This window comes from Mixophyes fleayi, chromosome 1 (assembly GCF_038048845.1).
Source record: "Mixophyes fleayi isolate aMixFle1 chromosome 1, aMixFle1.hap1, whole genome shotgun sequence".
NCBI lineage: Eukaryota > Metazoa > Chordata > Amphibia > Anura > Limnodynastidae > Mixophyes > Mixophyes fleayi.
The window spans coordinates 400,560,380-400,581,028 of record NC_134402.1 but is presented as its reverse complement, the minus strand read 5'-3'; the positions used below and the strand labels follow the sequence as shown (position 1 = coordinate 400,581,028).

Below are 20,649 nucleotides of genomic sequence, written 5' to 3'. Positions count from 1 at the left end.
ACTGGGGTAAATTTAGTCTGTTTACTTGGGAACTGGAAACACTAATTAGCATTCGGACAGCAGTTTTGGTAGCACAATACACAATTTAGCTTAGCAGAATTTCAAACAGAGAGAAACAAAACCATGCTAAAAGGATATTGAAACCTAGTTGGCTGGACCAAGGGAGAATATGTTTAAGCCCTTCACAAGAGAAAGTTTGGACCTTAATGATCAAATTTAGCATTGTTTGTGGTGGTAACAAAGCATGTTTTATATTGGCTTGTTCCAGAAGAGATATGCATTTAATTTGGTAACATATTGTATTAAATATATTTTTATTTTGTGGGTATTACATAGGAAATTACAGGCAAAACGGAAAAAAAAAGTATTTAATGACTTCTTCCCAGAGTTAACTTTACCCAATTAGCACAACTCAAGCAAATGATCTCAAACTTATCTCCCAGTTCTCTAATGTCCAATTTCTGAACATGCCTACTTCAGGACTCCCATGCTTTTATATCCAAACATGAAAATCCAATCTTAGAAGGCTCCACAGAAACTACTTCCAGCACACATGTGTATAGACAACTTAGCACATGATGTCTACATGAATTCAGATTACAATTTTATTTAATGCCAATGTTCATTTCTACAGTATTGAATGAAGTGGAACAAATAAGATGCACACCTCTCAGTTTTCCCAGGATCCCTCCAGATGATGGTTCGGATTTGTGCTCGACTTCACCTGGAAAAAGTACCAAAACATTGGCTGCTCTTAAGCCATTTTTTATATGGTCATGGCTATAAATGGTATTATGTGCTGTATGATTATTCATTGTTATGAACTATGGCCTACTGATAGACTGCCATATTATTCCTATTGATGTCTTATAGAAAAGGATTTACAGTAGACTATTCAGTGTCACATACCCCCATATATTCTGGCTTTCCTCCAGCGTATGAATATTGCAATGGCAACAAAGGCCACTACTGGAATAATTAACAGTGTGATAATGAGAATGAATGAGACGCCAACACTGTTTTTCTCAACAAGAGTCTGCTTCTCCTCTCCATGATGCTGCTCTGTGGCCGTGATATTGGTCTTGGGCCTGCTTCTTACTCGTGTTTCCAAGATTTCAGTTTCTATGAGATATAAAGACACTATTACTACACAATGAAACAAAGTGCTCTACACAGGAATATATCTACAAGGAATATTGATTATGAACAAAACCAAGTAGATGCCAGTTAACCCAAGACTGTAATCTATAGATGGCAAAGGTATTTAAAATCATGTGGGCATTTTTGAAAACATCTAAAAAGATGACACTTAACCTTGACTGGTAACCACCCATCCGCTGTGCATTTTGTTACTTAACATAATATAGATGGGCAAGCTGGCTGCTTTTTACTTAAAATAGTCACACCGCAAAGTTCATGTCGTACCTGTTATTTCTTCAACCTCAATGCCAGCCTTTTTCACTGATCGATGTTCTGCTCCTAAAAGAGGTGAGATGCTAAATAAATATTAATGATTACACTAAGCTACCATACTATGGTAAGTACATGTGTCAGTACACAAAACTCTGAAAAATATCAATTGTAGTCTGTTGGCACTAACTGATTGGTAACAGAGCAAATATAACACCCTATAATAGTTAGATGATACTTATTACACACTTATAAAAGGTTCAATGGACTTTCCAGTGGAGGGTAACTATAGATACTGAGTGTGCATCCATACATGTGGCTCCTCAAGCCAGAAGTTTAAGGACTGGTTACTAGCATCTATTCTATCATCATCATCATCTATTTATATAGCGCCACTAATTCCGCAGAGCTGTACAGAGAACACATTCACATCAGTCCCTGCCCCATTGGAACTTACAGTCTAAAGTACCTATCATACACACACACACAGAGACTAGGGTCAATTTGATAGCAGTCAGTTAACCTACTAGTATGTTTTTGGAGTGTGGGAGGAAACCCACACAAACACGGGGAGAACATACAAACTCCACACAGATAAGGCCATGGTCGGGAATTGAACTCATGACCCCAGTGCTGTGAGACAGAAGTGCTAACCACTAAGCCACTGTCACTTTCCATCTAGCTGGTGACTTCCCAATATCGGGAGAAGAGTGGACTGAGTAAATAGAGGGCAGACACAACCATGCTTCTAATTATAAAGATGTTATTTCTGCTCTTTAACATCTGACTAGTGTTTGTCAGAATGTCTAATAGAACCAATTCTTTATAAAAGCAGCAAAATGGCAAATTACACACAGTTCTGCTCAGTCATAACAGCGTCCTTCAGATGAAAATCTTGATTGCTCTATTGCAGACCTGGCCAACCTGTGGCACTCCAGGTGATGTGAAACATCTACTGGTAAAGCATGCTGGGGCTTGTAGTTTCACAACACCTGGAGAGCCACAGGTTGGCCAGGCCTGGTCTATTGTATTGGATTGATTGATTGACTGATCATAACCTACCCATGCTTTACCCAAACTAATTAATGGAATTCTCTCATTCACAATTAAAAGATCACTAGTTCCTAAGATGGGCGTGGATGTTTGAGTTTCTGGAGCTATATCACTTTCCAAGAAAATAACAAAATAAACACAAATGAAGCATTCTTCTTTTACAGGGTTAGATGTGGCATTTTACAGAACGTGGTTGTTAATCTGGCCTCGTCTCAAGGAAAACAAAACACATTTTTAGATTACTGTCTCAGCAGAGAAACAAGTCTAAACCTTCAAGATTTCACTTCAAAGCCATTCTAGATCACTTAACCAGCTTGAGAGGGTTCAGAACGTACTTTCCGAAGGTGAGAATTTCCATACAGTTTTGGCATGTGCATCTCCAACATAAACAGCTCCATCTTCTGATGCGACAATGTCGTGTGGCATGTCAAAACTCTGGAAAACATTCCAAAACACAAGTCACCTATTTGAACTGAAAGCCATGATAAATCTCTCCCAAACAGTGAAGACAAATGTTCTCACACAGCCCTTCCAACATTCCATCATGTCATGTTTCATATGGCTAGAAAATATATTGCTGCACAAAACAAGGTTAACGTGATAAAAAAATAAATAAATGGATATTTATTGTAAGAAAATGTCTCTCTCTGGTCCACATGACAGGCAGTCTCCCCTCCACATCCCTCATGTGGGCCATCAACTGCACCCCATGTACTCTGGAAATCATATCACCTTTCTAACTGGAACAAAAGTGTCCAGAATCTCGCCACTAGAAAAATTCATCACGAATCCTTGCAAAGGCTCTGAATCTTGAAAGTACGGTTTGCCATTAACAGCATATAATGTTCCACCTGAGAAAAAAATAATAGTAAGAAAATAAATAAATAAAAATAGAAGATATGTTTCATAGTCATTATTTGTTTTATCCGCTATACATTCTAGAAACCTTTCAATTCTATGAAATAACATAAGTAATTTTAAGTTAGCCTGTTGTTGGGGTGGGGTACGGTTTTCCAAATGTGATAATTGCGCCACTTAATTACTATAGCGACTGTAAAATTCAGTTGCTATAGTAAGTGTCGCAATTATCACAATCGGAATAATGACTACCACCGTGTTGTTGTCCACCCTGTTAACAAGACACACAGCCAATATTTCAGAATTAGGTGGAAAATCCTATAAAAGTGGAGTGTCCAGGAAAAAGCAAAAGTAAATCTACTTACAGAACAGCAAACCAAAAAAATCCAAGGTAAACAGAATACAGCCTATAATGTCATGCAGAGACCCAAGTAGTCTAGAAGTTTTGTAACTAAATCTATCAAGTTAACCAATAAATGATATAATATCATATAATATAATATTTATATAGATAAATATCACTCCTATGTTTCTCACTGGCTAAAAAAACAAAACAAAACACAACACTGGACATTTTATAAGTGGAGCAAATATGCATTTTTTCTATTACAGGGTTAGACTTGTCTTTTTTAAAACTGCATTAATTTAAAACTGTGATTGTAACTCACCTTCCTCCTACCTGAGAAACAAAATCGATATTTAATTGGGCAGGGTGTTATACGGCCCTGTCAGATCTGGATAGAATAACATTATTCCTTTAACTCCACTTGACCCCCCCCTCCCCTCCTTTTCCCCCTTCCTGCCTTCAATTCTCCAATAACCCTGGTTGACAATTTCATAGTGACCTTAATTCTAATTTAAGCATTTGTGACATAAAGCTTTCTCATTTAAAAGATGTTTAATTAGGTGGTGTGAATGGTGACGCCCTCCATGCTTTTTTGTGGCTTCTGTGTTTTTGACCCGTACAGGCAAAGTCTATTCTCATTATTTCTACTCTTGTGATGTATTTTTATATACAAAAAAAGATAAGATGTTTTCTCCACACACAGAGACTACCCTTATAATACCGAGGCAGCTTCAGTCCACCAGCATTACATCTGGCTTTTCTTCTGGTAGATGAAAGAGAGATACCAGCACACTAGGGCTCATTGGTCGGTACTGCCGGTACATACAGGTGTCTGTAAATAATACCGGCCACACGTGGACAAGAAAAGGATAAATCTATTCTTGTGTCCACATCAGTCTGGCATTATGTGCCCAGGCAGCACTTTTCTCATAGGGATTGTAATGTGTTGGCATCACGCACTTGTCTCTACTCTATTTACTGCCCAAACAACGGAACATTGCAGGGGTGGACTAGAACCATCCACGTGAACATGCTAATACAGTGAGATCAATTCTGTGGGTTTTTATTTACCAAAGTGATTTGTTTTACTTTAAAATGTAAAAGATTTGTTTTAATAATGACCTGGTGCATAGGAAACAGCGAAAACTTCTTTCCCGAATGCTTTGTGTTTGATTTCTTTGACAAAGCGTCCTGTTTCCGACTGAAAACACTGGATTCGCCCATTCTCTCGGTCAGCCACACACAACTGCCCTTGATCGGGGACCATTGTCAGACTGTGTGGGATACGAAACGCGCCAGCTTTAGCAGTTCCTGATGAGGAATCTGAAAAAGAGCTTGAATGTATGAAATGCTTCAAAAACAGCTGAATAAAATGCATAACGCTTCACAGCTAAATAGGGGCTAAAGTTGGTAATTGCAACCTATATTGTGAAGGATTCAAAGCACCAAAAACAAAACCCCACTCAACCACTGGTACTTACATTCTCCCCACATCATGATCAGCATCCCTTGGGGTGAAAACTGCATTATTCTACTGTTGCAGTATCCATCAGACACAAAGAAGTTGCCAGTTATGGGATCCACTGCCACATCAGTCGGTTGACAAAAATGACTCCTGTCGCTGCCTGGCTGAAAAGCTTTACCCAGAGTTAAGAGAGGCAAACCACGAGGCCCCAACTTGAAAACCTTTAGGAGACAATAAAACAACTTTTCTATAGCTTCTGGAAGAGCACAGATCATCTGTTCTTTCTCTCTGTTGAAGGACATGCACCAGGATTCTGTACGTACATTTTAATAAAGTCTAATCCAGAAGGTTATTTAACATTCAACAAATATAAAATATTGTCTACTAACATATAACTGGAACATCTGCTGATAGCCAACAACAAATGGAAATAAATACACATGTAGGTTTTTTGCACATTAATAATGTAACATTAAAGTAACATTCTAGTTCCAGGGCATATTTTATTTAGAGTTTATTTTTCTGACCAAACCCCCCCCCTAACATCGCCAAACTGAGTACCGAGCTCAGCCGGCTCGGTTCTTTCCAGTTTCCTCGGATCTGAATCGAGGCAAAATGTCGGATCTTGCGGGTTTTAGATTCCATAAGTACCTCCCTCCCCAGCAGATCCAGCTCCATGCTCACACAGAAACAGGTGTAGCAGTGTTCTTGTCACTCTCCATTCTCCAGTGACAATGCTCAGTGCCATTGTTCAAACAGAAACAGGAGAGAGAGCAGTGTTCTTGTCACTTGACAAAAATTTACTGGAACTGACTGGAAATTAATTGAGGCTAATAATAATAATGTAGTAACAAAAAAGAGCCAAATTTAAAAAAGAAAACAACAAAAAACACCCAAAAAATACAGATCCAAAACCAAAAAACACGGGGGTCAGTGAAAATCCCTAATAATAAATCATCTCCTCTAGTGTACCAGGGAACAGAGATAATTGTTGGACTGACTGATGATGGTATCAGGTTTACAAAGTTGTTGAAGAATTAGAATTAAATTGAACTATGCGGTTTTTCTAAACAATGCATCGTTGTTTTATGTCATCGCTGGGGCACTAGAGGCATCAGGCTTGGGTGTAACGTCTGGCCCTTCGGATGTTGTGGAACTACAAATCCCACCTCTATTATGACATTTCAACAAAGCTTGCAGTTGCTAATTTATAAACTCTGTGTCTCCCGGAAATCAGAATACCCATGTTCTAATTGCCCATCCCTAATGAATACACAAGGCTGCATAGGGAAGAATTGAGTTCAGCATTGTCACTACACACTACATAGGAGGGACAATGTACAATACAAGGAGGTATAAAGACACATTTATAATGTTTTTTGCGGATCAATCTACCAAGACTGAATCTTAAGAATCATTGGTGGGCCCACTGGAAACATTAATGGACTATCCAAATGTGGTCTCTGAACATAAAATGGAGAAAGATATTTAGGTTAAAAAAAAGTCATAAAGCTGCATTTGCTGTTTATATTTCCAATAATGCTTCATGTGTACTCTATTGAAAACATCTATACACACAATGTCATACTCTTACAATTATATGACAATGTTTCCACAAGCATATAGTACCTGGTGAAGAGCAACATCAGTGACCCAAAAGTTGCCATCTTTATCTACCGTTAACCCATGGGGCAAATAAAACCTGCAAATAATCACCGGGACAGAAAACAGTTAGTAATAAAGAGTACAAAAGTAATAATTTCAACTGTCTTAATTTGTTACTAATCATCTAGTTTTGAGATTCTATGAATATTCATTGATTTGTTACTTACAAAGGACTTTGCAAATACCAAGCTAATTAAAAAAAAATGAAAACAATTCAAAAAGTCAGAAACTAGAATAAAATAAAATGCCCGAACATGGGACAGAGCCAAGAGAGAGATTTGGAAGGAATACTCAGACTGCATACACAAACTGCAACAGAGATACAGTGATTGGCAACACTAGCCAGCTGCCTGTCACTCTGCTGTTGCATATTTCATGCATTTTGTTTGCTTTATTCAAAAGGACCTGTAGGTGATATATGTAGTTTAAATAACAAAGTGTATAGAATTGTATAGTGAAGTTTGTAACTATTTCATTTCAAGTACATAGAGAGATGATCACAATATTATATATATGCCATGTTTACTCAGTGTGTCAGTGCTGATAGAAAGTGCTCATCTCAAATTTATTTATGCATCTTTTTTTTTTTTTTTTTTTTAAGTATGTGATAAGTGTATGGGGATTTACAGGCTGAACATAAGTGTTGGGACAGTTGAAGTAAATCAGTTGCTTAAAGCTGCACTACAACATAGATTTAAATATTTTACTAAGGTGCCACTCTCCCCTTTAATAATACAAAATTAATTTTGTTCACAAATTTTAAATAGCAGCAGTGTGTGCGTAAGTGGAACAACCTAATAATTGTGGTCTTCCCACAACCTCCGCTCCAGGTATCGGGCCGTGGTGTAAGAGGAACAGAGTTAAAGGAACACCTTAGTAAAATATTTTACTAGGTGGTAGTGCAGCTTTAAATGTCCTTTTTTTTTCTTAGGAGGAGATTCCATTCCAAGCGATGTGCCACGACGTGCCTCCGTAACAGTCCGCAAAGGCTCTCTGCTGTAATAGGCAGCAATGTGCGCATCCGGACATTGCGCTCACCTCGCTTTGAATTGAATCTCCCCTATTGACTGGATTCTTATACAGGTTTCCCAGGAGTTGCATTCTTTGTACCAATTGTACGCTTAGGCCTTTGAGCAAGAATAGGTTTAATGCCAAGTGCCACGTTTAAAACACCGTGCCAAAAATACACTGTTTGAAAAAGAAGGCTCAAGCACTAATCGAGTATTAGGCTTATAGCATAAGTACACACAGAAATATTAATACTGCTATACTGTGCTACTGCAAACACAGATTACTGTAATTGCACGAGATGAGGTTTAACTCTGCACAACTCTTTCCATTCCTGAACAAAGTTTACTTTGTGATCTAGTGTTAAGATTAAGGGGTAGATTTATCAAATCTTCTAAAAAGGATAAGCGGAGATGTTGCCCACATCAACCAATAAGCTTCTAGCTATCATTTGTACAGTACATTCTAGAAAATGATAGCTAAAATCTGATTGGTTGCTATGGACAATACCTTCACTTTTCCTTTTTAGAATGTTTGATAAAATTATAAACTACACTGAATCTATATATTCAACTATTACCAGACAAAACAGCAGCAGATTTTAGGGCATCTGTTTTATCGGAGGTGCCAGTTTTCCAGTGGATCAAACACAGTAAGAATAACATAGATCACACTCAACTTACAGATTTCTGCCTAGTGACTGCAGAATGGCAGAGTTATTTGGTTTGACAACAAGTATAGTGCTTTCTTCAATCGGTCCAATTCCTCTTTGTTGGTAAACAAAGTTCCTGTCAAATGAGCTGAAAACAAAGTTGTATTAATTACTTAACAATTAGAAAGGCAAATAATCTAAACAATCTCTCAAATTTCAATACAGATTTTTGTAGTAACTTTACATTGACATTCACATATTTCCCATCAGTCTGAAAAAGACAAAGACTAGATGAGGCAGGGGGGGCAAAGGCTGGATTGAAATATATTGCCACTTAAGGCCATTATTTCAGTGCTGCCCCATAATCTCTCCTCCTTGTAGCCATGGTTTCAGCCCTTACTGCTATGGTGTGTGTAAAATAAATAAATTGTAATAATAAGCCCACAACCCCATGGTTAAATGTTTGAAATATGTAATGAATGCTAAATATACAAAATAAAAGCAAATTGCAAAAAGTAAAGTAAGCAGAATACCGCTCCTGCTTCGCTGTCATTCAAGGCCTGGGCCTATGTGGCCTTTCTACAAATCCAGGCCTGCAGTGAGCATATCTAAGTTATCCTCAAGTTCATAATATACATGACATAAAATACTACTGCTGCAACTCTAAATTTAAACACCAGAGGGCGCCCAAGTCAAAATTATGAAAAACAGATATTTTATGCTCATTAATGCCATGCAAGTTTAACCTAATAGTAAAAACTATTAGATATTAAAACTCATGAAACACCAAAATAAAACCCTTTTGTGTCCAGACACATTGGAACATGCAGATGACAGTTGGATCATTCAGCCAGACAATTTGATTTACCTACAGTTGATGTTTAAACAACCATTTTATTGATTAAACACTCAGGACTTGCTCAATCCACCTCTTTTAGATTTACATTGGATAATGGTGACATTAGCCAGTTTTCTGACATCACATCTTGAAACACTAAAGCATTCTGGTAATGACATCTGTATGTAAGAGCAATCAATGGGCTGCACAACAAAATGGTTATTGAAGTAGATGAGCTGCAAGTTCCATAGCGGAGTTAGAGGAGACTCATTAACATTTCCAAATTTTTACCTCCACAGTTGTGGTGGCTTCAACCTCTAATTAAATTATAAATACGTGAACACACCATTACTGTATTTCAGTCTACTATTACACACCCCTTCTCTCCCACGTTTATCCTCTCCAGATGTAAGGAGGTGAAATCAGGACTATGCTAAAATCTTAACATGGACGCAGGGATGTGCAATATAAAAATGCATATTTTACGCTAAAGAACGGGGTTTTGCGTCCAACTTAGTCCAACGTCCTTAGATTGTACGCTCCTCTGAGCAGGGCCATCTCTCCTCCTGTTTCCACCACTTCTTCTAACTCTGCTCTCCAGCTACTTAGCCCTCCTCCTCGAGGGTCCTCCACCCCACGTCCACTCTCGCTCCCTCCTCCCCCCTGGGGGTCTCCCTGTCTTCCGCGCCCTCCTTCTTGGGCCCCGTCGTTTGCGGATCCTCCCTCCCCCTTCCCCGCCCTCTCTAGCTGTGCATTGAGCTTACTGAGTTGCTGTGTTTACTGTACTGTGCTGTCTCCCATTGTATTGTAATTTTGTTTGTCTCTGTACGGCGCTGCGGATGCCTTGTGGCGCCTTATAAATAAATATTAATATTAATAATAATAATAATAATAATAATAACAACTCTAAATGACCACCTTTGTGTAAAGACTGCTTGTTCTACTCCAGTATATTAATGTCATTTCTCTATGATCAATTTGTGTAAATAACAATAAATGTGCAGACAAATAGCGTTGACTGAATAATGATGTGTGTCCAAAATGAAAATGATACATGTTCAGGGAAACATTTAAAGTTTGCTTTTTACTTACTTTTCATCCCAAATGTGGTCACCTCTGTGAAAAATAACCAAATTGTTGTTGGGGTCCAGTGCTAACCCTGACACCTGTCCTACTTTCAGGTTCACCCCAGGCCAATCAACAACTTCTTCTAAATGGGAATCTAAAAGCAAAAAACAAATGAATGGGAATATGTATAATAAAACATAATACACTGTACTAGTCATAGAGCCACCTAATAGTATATAGTCTATTTTCCACGGACAAAAGGGCTTTAGTGCTTAGTGATAGCTTACAGCTATTTCTGACATCTAGTTATTACAACATTCAGACTAGATTTTTTCTATAATAAGCAGCATAGTGTAATCTCTGACAGCCGTTAACCTTTTGCCCATTTACAGCAGTCTTTGGTTAATTCATTTGCTTAAACCTGATCCCTTTTATTCTCTTCATCTTTCTAATATGCATATTTCAGTGTATATTGTCTTTCCTAATCTGGCCATGTCTTCTAGGAACAAGCCCCACATAAGTTTCCTTGTAGGACCTCAGGACCATATTTACCATCTCTGACAAAGAGATAATCCGTTCTAAACTGCCGTCTTCTTTACTTGCAGACCTCTCTAATAAATGATGTACAGTTTATAATAGGTTTATATTGCTTTGAAAGTAAAGGGGGAGTTGAACAGGCCTCAGACTCCTGTGGAATTCTTATATAGGCAGAACGACTCCTCCCTGCATATAGATTCTAAACTTTACTCTGTTCCGCTATCAGCAGCTCCAACCCCCCTGTCACTGCTAAGTGGGAGAAGGAATAGTTTCTGAATATAGACACATGAATGTGTCTAACTTGGATCATAAATACGCAAAAGATCGCACAGAGGAAAAACAAAAATACTGAATTGATGTTACCGGGTAACAATATAGGCAAATATGATAAAACAGATTTAAAAAAATGTCTTAATGTCTAATGTGCATAAAATACATGTTTACAGTTGCACATGATTGAAAACACATGTTATAACATGCATAGCGGACTGTCAACACCACTGATTGGGACATAGACTAGCCCTGTAGCTGGAGCAAGAGATACGGCAGAAAAACAGGTAACTTTCAGACAATCAGAGCTGGATTCGGACGTGGCTGTGTGCACTTGAGTTTAGCACGCCCCTACTGTACATTCACTATGGCAAAACGCTCCAAAATCCTAGGCTGTTCTGGGCATGCACAGAATGATTGTGCGGACGACACGCACGATATCGGCAGATACATGCTTTGATGAATCAGGCCCCTTTTGTATAAGCACACACATCCTCATAAAAGAGCATTTGTGCCACTGTGTTGTATTTTTGTATATGACCCTCAATCCTGCATGTGTGATGGAACTGCCCTGTCGCACAAATATATACAAAGGGTGTTGTTTTAGTAATCAACAAGTACACATAGATAAACCTATCTCAATAATCCCTGGCTGCGTTCCTCCTGGTAAGAGGAAGAAAACAGGTCTCCTGTGGTCCCCTCTATCCATCAGAAGATAAAGGGAGTGTGTGCAATCATGCATATAGACCTATAGTGTTACATGTCAATAAAAAACAACCATGTTATCAGGGGCGGACCTAGACTTTTCTAAGGGGGAGGGGGACAATTTAGCATAGCCACGCCCCTCATTCACTCTGATTGGTTGGACCCATCCCTCCTTCCCTTTGATCGGACCTCTGTGACAAATTAAAGGTAAGACGATTGCTGCTGGGGGGTTGCCCCGATCGTCCCCTCAGGATCTGCCAGACCCGTTATTGTCATTTAGACCCACTAGGTAATTTACATGAACACTGATCAGTCTGACTTAGCTCACCCCTTCATTTGTGTTCTAGCAGGTTCCGTGCCCACCCATTGTGTCCACATTTTTATAGTTACTATACAGCTGAAAATCCATACAAAAGTGTTTAATTATCATTTTGAAGGTGTAATTTAAAATCAAATTAAAAAAGATGAAAAAGACAAGGAACTCTAATAATATATATCCTGGTGACACCAAGGGCACATAAAGGGCAGATAATGACAAATGTGAAGACATGATAATTAGAATGGACGCCAATTTAAGTGACCTAATGGTTATTAGAAAAATTCCAGACTTTAAACTATAAATCAGCATGGCACAAGGCGGATGCCAAGCGAGTTGGAAGAGAACACTAGAACATGACTGCTGTACTATTCATCAGACTGTGAGTGCTGCGTGAGCCGCTTATCACCGCTATATTTGTGTCTGATAAATTAGTTCACACTGTAATTATCTTCATTCTCTGCCAATAGTTCTGCCATGCCAAGTGATTGTCCTACACAGATTTATAAGTTATCCCCTTTAATAAAAGAGTAACCTCTCTCATATATATATATATATGTGGTATACTTGCCATGTAGCCATCTAAAAGCAAGTGCTGTTTTATTTTGACTCACAATGAGAACCTGTTCTTTAACCAACTTCAAAATCTCCCGAAACTCATGCATGAATATTAATGTTATCAGTAGCTGTTTAAGCTGATGACAACCATCCACTTCTATCAGTGATATTAACTGCTATGCTAACATCCAGTAAAACTGTATGTTAGCTGTCTGATTAGAGGTCTGTCACAAGGTTGTAACTCTAGCAGCAGCAGTCTATGCAACTATTATGGGGCGTGGAAGTTACTGGTAATAAAATTATTGTATTCTGTTGCATTGTTTGGGTTAAAATTGTTGAGTAAAAGTTAATTCAGCTATTAGAGCTGACCAATAAATCAATGAGTTCCATAGGTATTTTACAAGTGAAGAATTCTATATATCAGTTAGATATTTTGATTTTTAGAATCACTGACATATGTCATCCCTCTTCCTCGAAGCAAAGTAAAAGGCATGAGAACAAAAAAAAAAAAAACAGAAGGGGATTAGAAGAGAAGAAAATTGGGATGGGGTTAAGGAGGAAGTTAAATATATTTTTGTGTACTTATGCTTATTGTCATATTTGCTATTGATTTTAATATGGATATTTAAATGTTGCGCTGCCGAAGTGTAGATTAAAGTAAAGTAGTCATTAAAATGTTGCCAAAAACACACATACATACACAACAGTGGCAAAGTCAAAAACATGGGCAATATACCGAGAAGCCATATTGTTTGGTACCTCTGCCTAAGAGCAAGTTGTTTGTCTATTTACCCTCCAAACAGGTCAGACATCCTATTATATAACAGAGATGTTGAAAGAGCAGCACAGGGAATTCTGCCTATGTCGACTCCAATATGTTGCATAGCTGTGGGATGTGTATTCTGAATAGCTTGTCCCGATCCTATCACACAGTTTTCTGATTGGATTAATATTGGATGCCTGGTGACCACACCCACCCCAGCTGAATTAATGGGCATGTATCTGAAACCATTCATGGGGGTATATTCACTAAATTGCGGGTTTGAAAAAGTGGAGATGTTGCCTATAGCAACCAATTAGATTCTAGTTCTCATTTATTTAGTACATTCTACAAAATGACAGCTAGAATCTTACTGGTTGCTATAGGCAACGACTTGTTCAAACCCGCAGTTTAGTAAATATACCCCCTAGACTTTTCTATCCTTGGGTCATGGAGCATCAGCTTGCTTAAAAGAATAAATTTAATAAAAAGCACATTCACATATGGACACTGCTGCCAGGAAGAAAATGATGTTCAAGGGACCATAATATTTCTCACAAAAACACATTCCACACTATTACATCTCTACCACTTGACTGCATTGCTGATATTCGGCAGACGGAATACATGGGCTCAAGCTGCTCTTTCCCAGAGTGTGAAACGACAGAAAAAACATTCATCAGAGCGGGAGTTTTTTTAACAACCCTACAGCATCCAGTGTGTGTGTTCTACATCCCACTGCAACCACACCTTGTTTCCTAATGAAAGAGGCACAAGTTTTCACAGGTCTTATCAGCCTTCAGCAACCACATTCATGAGAGTTCTGAGTGTTTTTGGACGGTAGCTCATTCTCCAAACTACTAGGAAACTATCATACTTGAGATCTCCAGCAGTATTTCAGTATCGGCTATACCGATGCCAATCACTTACTCACACATGATCTGTTGTCACCGTCCTACTGTGTTTAATTGCTGTGTCCACACATTTTAGGTCATCTCTGACCACTGAGCATATATACCTAGCAAACTAGTCGCCCTGTGCATGTGGCTTCGACCATCAGCAAAAGGTCAGGCTATCTTTTCTAAATTCAAATGTGAAAACATAATTGTGTCTAGCATTTGTAGATTCTGCACTGAATGTGCGAGCATTGTTTCAGTACCTGGGAGGGATACACATGCAGGTATATTTGATAACCGCCTGGCTCCTGTCCCTCCTTCCTGAATGTAAAGAGGTGAATACAACAGTTTAAAAAAGAGGATTTATGTACTTACGTTAAATCCGTTTCTCTGATTCCGTCTGGGGGACACTGCTTACCATGGGTTGTGGAGGGGAGCTTGGGAGTTGGCACCTAACTAGTTAATTTAGTACTGCTGGCAAACCCCTCCCCTCTACAAACCCCCTGCCTCTTCCTGTCCAGTTAGTTTTAACAAGCCCAAGATAAAAAAGGGCAGTCACACAAGAACACACAGAAGAAAAACAGAAGGGAGGGATCGCAGTGTCCCCCAGACGGAATCAGAGAAACGGATTTAACGTAAGTACATAAATCCTCTTTTCTCTTTCATCCGGTCTGGGGGACACTGCTTACCATGGGGACGTTCTAAAGCAGCCCCCTAAGGGTGGGACTACTCTGAAAGCCCTGCTCGTAAAGCACTACGAGCAAAATTTGCATCCGCAGAGGCAAATATATTAAACTGGTAAAATTTGGTAAAGGTGTTGACAGAGGACCAGGTGGCTGCCCTGCAAAGCTGGTCCGCAGAAGCTCCATTCCTTGCTGCCCACGAGGCCCCCACCGATCTGGTGGAATGGGCCGTAAGTCTCTCCGGCACAGCACGGCTAGCATTAATATAAGCTTGCCTGATGGTAGACGTAATCCATCTGGCGATGGATTGTTTTGAGGCTGGCCAGCCTCTCTTATTAGCGTCATAAAGAACAAACAGTGAGTCAGTCCGTCTAATCTGGGAAGTTCTTTTAACATAAATGCGGAGAGCTCTAACCACATCCAACTTTTTCATCGATTGCTGATCCGTATGAGAAGTGGATGAGAAAACCGGAACAATTATTTCCTGGTTTAGATGAAAAGCCGAAACTACCTTTGGCACAAAGGAAGGAAGGGTTCTTAACACCGCTCTGTCCTCGTGGAACACCAAATAAGGTTCCCGACAGGACAGGGCTCCTAATTCAGAAACTCTGCGAGCAGAGGCAATAGCCAGAAGAAAAAGGACCTTCCAGGTCAAACACTTCAAATCCGCCTTGTTCAAAGGCTCGAAGGGGGGTCCCTTGAGCATGTCCAGAACCAGATTGAGATCCCATGGAGCTGTAGGAGGGACATAAGGAGGCTGTATATGGAGAACTCCTTGGAAAAAAGTCCTAATGTCTGGTAAGTCAGCCAACTTCGTATGGAAAAATATCGAAAGGGCTGAAACCTGAACCTTTAAGGAGCCTAATCTAAGGCCTGCTTCTAAGCCATGCTGAAGGAAAGCGAACAAGCGAGGGAGGCGAAAGTAGGACGAGTGGTATGTCCTACTTTCACACCATCTAATATATGCCTTCCAAATCCGGTGATAGATGCGAGATGACACTGGTTTCCTAGCTCGCATCAACGTTTGAATTACACTGGAAGAAAACCCTCTAGCCCTCCAAAGGCTGGCTTCAACAGCCATGCCGTTAAATTGAGCTGATGTAAATTCTGGTGATGGAATGGACCTTGAAGAAGAAGGTCATGACGATACGGAAGGTGGAATCCCGGACCTTCCACCATAAATATTATTTCTGCGAACCACACACGCCATGGCCAGAAGGGGGCTACCAAAATTACTGGTAGGGAACCCTGTCGAACTCGTCTGAGGACGCGAGGAAGCATGAGGATCGGAGGAAACAGATATCCCATCCTGAATTCCCATGACCTCGTCAGGACGTCCACTGCCGCCGCTAGGGGATCTCTTACCCTTGCGCAGAACCTGTGGACCTTTTTGTTGTGTCTGGAAGCCATGAGGTCTATGTCTGGAAGACCCCACCTGTGAACCAGAGATTGGAAGACTTCCAGGTGAAGTGACCACTCCCCCGGCATCATCTGGTTTCGACTTAGATAGTCCGCCTCCCAGTTTTCTATTCCTGGAATGAAAACTGCTGATATTGCCGGAACATATAGCTCTGCCCAAACCAATATTTGGGCTGCGATATCCATCGCCGCTGCGCTCCTGGTTCCTCCTTGTCTTTTGACATATGCCACGGCCGTGGCATTGTCGGACTGGATACGGACTGGGTGGCCCTGAAGAAGGGATTGTGCTCCCTGAAGGGCTAGAAGAATGGCCTTCAATTCCAATACATTTATTGGGAGAGCCGACTCCTGAACCGACCAACATCCCTGGAGCCGGAGGTACAGGACCACCGCCCCCCAACCTTTGAGGCTGGCGTCCGTCGTGTCTATGATCCACGACCAAGGTGCGAAGGATCTGCCCACATTCAAGTGATCCTGGCACATCCACCACTGAAGAGATGTTCTCGCCCTCTTGGATAGAGAAATCTTTTGAAGATCTAGGTGTAGGTGTGAACCTGACCACTTCGACAATAGGTCCCACTGGAAACATCGAGAATGAGCTCGACCGAAGGGAATGGTCTCGAAGGAGGCCACCATCTTTCCCAGTAGCCTCATGCACAAGAGCATTGAGGGTCTGGGAGAAGACAGAACCTGGGAGGTTACCTTCTGAATAGAGGTGATCTTCTCTACTGGGAGAAATATCCTTTGTTTGCTGGTGTCCATGATGAGTCCCAGGAACACCATGCGCTGACACGGAACCAACTGGGATTTCCTTAAATTTATCAGCCATCCGTGGCCCTCGAGAACCGCTTGGGTGAGGGATAGGTGATAGCGTAGGCAACTCTCTGAGGAAGCCTTGATTAGCAGGTCGTCCAAATAAGGAACGACCTGAACACCCTGCAGGTGAAGACATACTGCCATCACTGACATAATCTTTGTGAAGACCCTTGGCGCTGTTGATAGGCCAAAGGGGAGGGCCCAAAACGGATAGTGAACTGATCCCACCGAAAATCTGAGAAGGGACTGATGGTGGATCCAAATGGGAATATGGAGATACGCGTCCTTTATATCTATGGACGCTATGAACTGATCTTTCTCTAGGCCGTTTATCACTGACCTTAGAGATTCCATCCGAAACTTGTCCACCCTTAAGTGAACATTGAGGCCCTTTAGATTTAAGATAGGGCGAAAGGAGCCGTCCGGCTTCGGGACTAGGAATAGGTTGGAATAAAACCCTGTTCATATCTGGCAATCTGGAACCTTGGCGATGACCCTCTGAGCTAGAAGAGAAGCTACACAATCCTGTATAGCCTGTCTTTTTACTGGATTTCGGGAAAGAGGGGCCTGGAAGTAACGGCGTGGAGCCGGGCCTGAAAGGTCTATTTTGTACCCCTCTGAAATAATTCCCCGAATCCAAGGATCTTGGGAAGACACTGCCCACTGTTCGTAAAACAGAGACAGACGTCCCCCTGCAATACAGGGTGGTCGTCAGGACGCAGGCTTCTCCTGAGATTTAGGGGCCTGGCGTTTGGATGCAAACGAGGACCTCCCTCTGGTAGAGGAGCCTCTGGAATTGGATTGCCGCCTCTAAAGGGCTGTCCCCTATGGGTAGAGGCCCCACGAAAGGGCTGACGAAAGGAGCTACCCCTCGGGGCGCGGCTCCTGCTAGCAAAGACTGGCAAGGACGTGCTCTTGCCCCCCGTGGCCTGGGAAATAAGGGTATCTAATTCCGGGCCGAACAAACCTGCAGCCGAGAAGGGGATAATTTCAACGGACCTTTTCGATTCCGCATCACCTTCCCAGGATTTCAACCAAAGCGTCCTTCTGGCTGAAATGGAGGCCGCCTGAATGGAAGAGGAGACTGCCGCTAAGTTCTGGGCTGCTTCATAAATATACCCCGAAGCTTCCTTTAGGTGTCAGGCTAGGGGAAGAAATTCGGAGTCCTGTAAGGCCTCAGCTAGCTGATCTGCCCATGCATCCATGGCTCTAGCCACCCAGGCCGAGGCAAATGTGGGTCTAAAGGCAGAACCCGCAGCCGCAAATATGGATTTGAGCTGTGATTCAACCTTGCGGTTATTGGCGTCCGGCAGGGACGCTGAACCCGGGGCTGGGAGTAAAGTATGTTTTGCTAAGCGAGCAATGGGAATGTCCACCTTGGGAATACTTTCCCAGTGAGCCACTTCTTCTTCCTGTAAGGGATACAGGGAAGAGAACCTTTTGGGGTTAGAAAATCTTTTATCGGGACGTTTCCATGCCCCTTCAGCGATATCTCTAAGTTCCGCGGAGGGAGGAAAACGGCTGGCCTTCCTCTTGGCCTTTTTAAAGAGACTTCTGTCTCTGGGGGTTACATCTTCCGGTTCCGGGAGATCCAACGCCTGTCTTACCGCTAAAACCAAATAGTTTACAAATTGGCCCTTAGACACTTCTCCCTGCTCAGAGGAATGACCTTGGTCAGTGTCCGAATAAATTTCCCCTTCTTCTTCAGACTCCTCCTCAGAATCTGAGAGGGTCAATAGGGGATTAACATATCTAGGCCTCTTTCTTTTAGCAGGCGGGGTACTAGAGGGGTCAAGTAGCTGGTTAAGCTTATTCAGCCCTCTGATAAAAGCTGTAGACCATGCCGGTTCTGTAGCAACCAGGGCTGGGTCAGTCTGTAATGAGGATGGTCCCGGCAAACTCAAAGCACTAGAACCTGAGGAAGCCGGGGGGTCTGACTGTAAACTTGCATTACTAGCCACAGAAGTTGCCACAGTAGTCAGCAACTGGTTAGACTGAAGGACCATTTGAGCTAAAGAGCTAACCGACTGCGTAAGGGAGGTAAACCCAGGCCGGTTCCACCGACGGTGGGACTGAAACCTGCGGTATCTCTGCAGTGGAAGCCTCTGCTTCGCATGTCGTGCAGAGCGCCAACGGGTCCCTCTGAGCACTAGGTAATTTAACATTACATTTTGAACATGTGAAATATTTTGGCATAGGGCCCTTTCCCTTATCTGTCATATTTATAAAGGAAGGCACACCAAGCACACATAGTAATAAAAAAATCTAGCTGAATATACAGATAGATAGTTAATATAGAGAGAGAGTAAATAAGCAATGAAAAACAGAGCAATACCAAGTAAACAACTGATATATTCTAAAAGTTGTACTTGAAATAGTAAACACCATAAATATCAATGGCTAGTAGGAGGCTATAATAGTAAACCTGCTAGCCCAGTATAACCACATCAGATATGTGTGTAAATAAAGGTGATACTTAGCCAAAGGCCACCCTGGGGAGCAGATCTGACAGCAGTCTATGCTTTCTCCTCAGCTCTGTTCTTTTTCCCGGGCTTGTGCTGGCGCCAAAAGACCTGGGAAGGACCATCTCTCTCTCTGAAGGAAGGGGGGAACTCTATGTATTAGCTCCCCCTTCCTGTAGTTCTTTTTCCCATGTCTTCTCCTTCTTCTTCAAAAGAACTATCATAATAGTGGCAGAGTGGTGGAGACCTCTAGGACAGAGGTCTCCGCAGCGGAAGGTATCCGACGCCCCCCTCCTATGACTGAGGGGGGAATCTTGGTTTAGCCCCTTCTCATCGGCGCTTCTGCCGAAATCCAAGATGGCCGCCGCCATCTTCATTACCCGATAACCAGCGCTCTATGCCAGTAATGGCAGCGCCGGTTATCGGGGAGGCTATGGGAGTGCAGCGGTCCATGAGACCGCTTGTCACTCCCTTCAATCAGGCACCTTGTCTTCAGCCCCTGTCAGTGAGAACCGCTGGCTCTCAGCTGACAGGGGAATGCCTGCGCTGCCAAGCTGTGAGTGTGTTCTCTATATTAGAACACACTCCAGCGCTGCCACCTAAAAAAGTAAAGGAAAAAAATAAATTTTTAAACATTAAACTAAGCAATAAAAAATAAGGCTGCCCAACTCCAGGGCACCTAAAAAAACTGGACAGGAAGAGGCAGGGGGTTTGTAGAGGGGAGGGGTTTGCCAGCAGTACTAAATTAACTAGTTAGGTGCCAACTCCCAAGCTCCCCTCCACAACCCATGGTAAGCAGTGTCCCCCAGACCGGATGAAGGAGAAAAGTTATTTTCAAGCATGCATTGAGGGCCTGATCCATGT

The 20,649-nt window shown here is 41.6% G+C and overlaps 1 protein-coding gene across 5 annotated transcripts in view; it reads right to left on the bottom strand.

Annotated features, from left to right (window-relative positions):
* PAM (peptidylglycine alpha-amidating monooxygenase) overlaps positions 1–20,649 on the bottom strand; it is a 103,479-nt gene that overhangs the window by 1,901 nt on the left and 80,929 nt on the right. For 3 of the 5 annotated variants that reach the window (XM_075181385.1, XM_075181405.1, XM_075181391.1), the window contains 10 exons: positions 10,388–10,517; positions 8,489–8,605; positions 6,762–6,834; positions 5,149–5,353; positions 4,790–4,990; positions 3,196–3,314; positions 2,799–2,898; positions 1,426–1,479; positions 910–1,122; positions 668–724 (listed from right to left, as the gene is read on the bottom strand). In XM_075181385.1, coding sequence (XP_075037486.1) covers positions 668–724; positions 910–1,122; positions 1,426–1,479; positions 2,799–2,898; positions 3,196–3,314; positions 4,790–4,990; positions 5,149–5,353; positions 6,762–6,834; positions 8,489–8,605; positions 10,388–10,517 — 1,269 coding nt within the window. The remainder of the gene's footprint in view (positions 1–667; positions 725–909; positions 1,123–1,425; positions 1,480–2,798; positions 2,899–3,195; positions 3,315–4,789; positions 4,991–5,148; positions 5,354–6,761; positions 6,835–8,488; positions 8,606–10,387; positions 10,518–20,649) is intronic. The other 2 variants (XM_075181398.1, XM_075181413.1) reach the window with 1 other exon arrangement.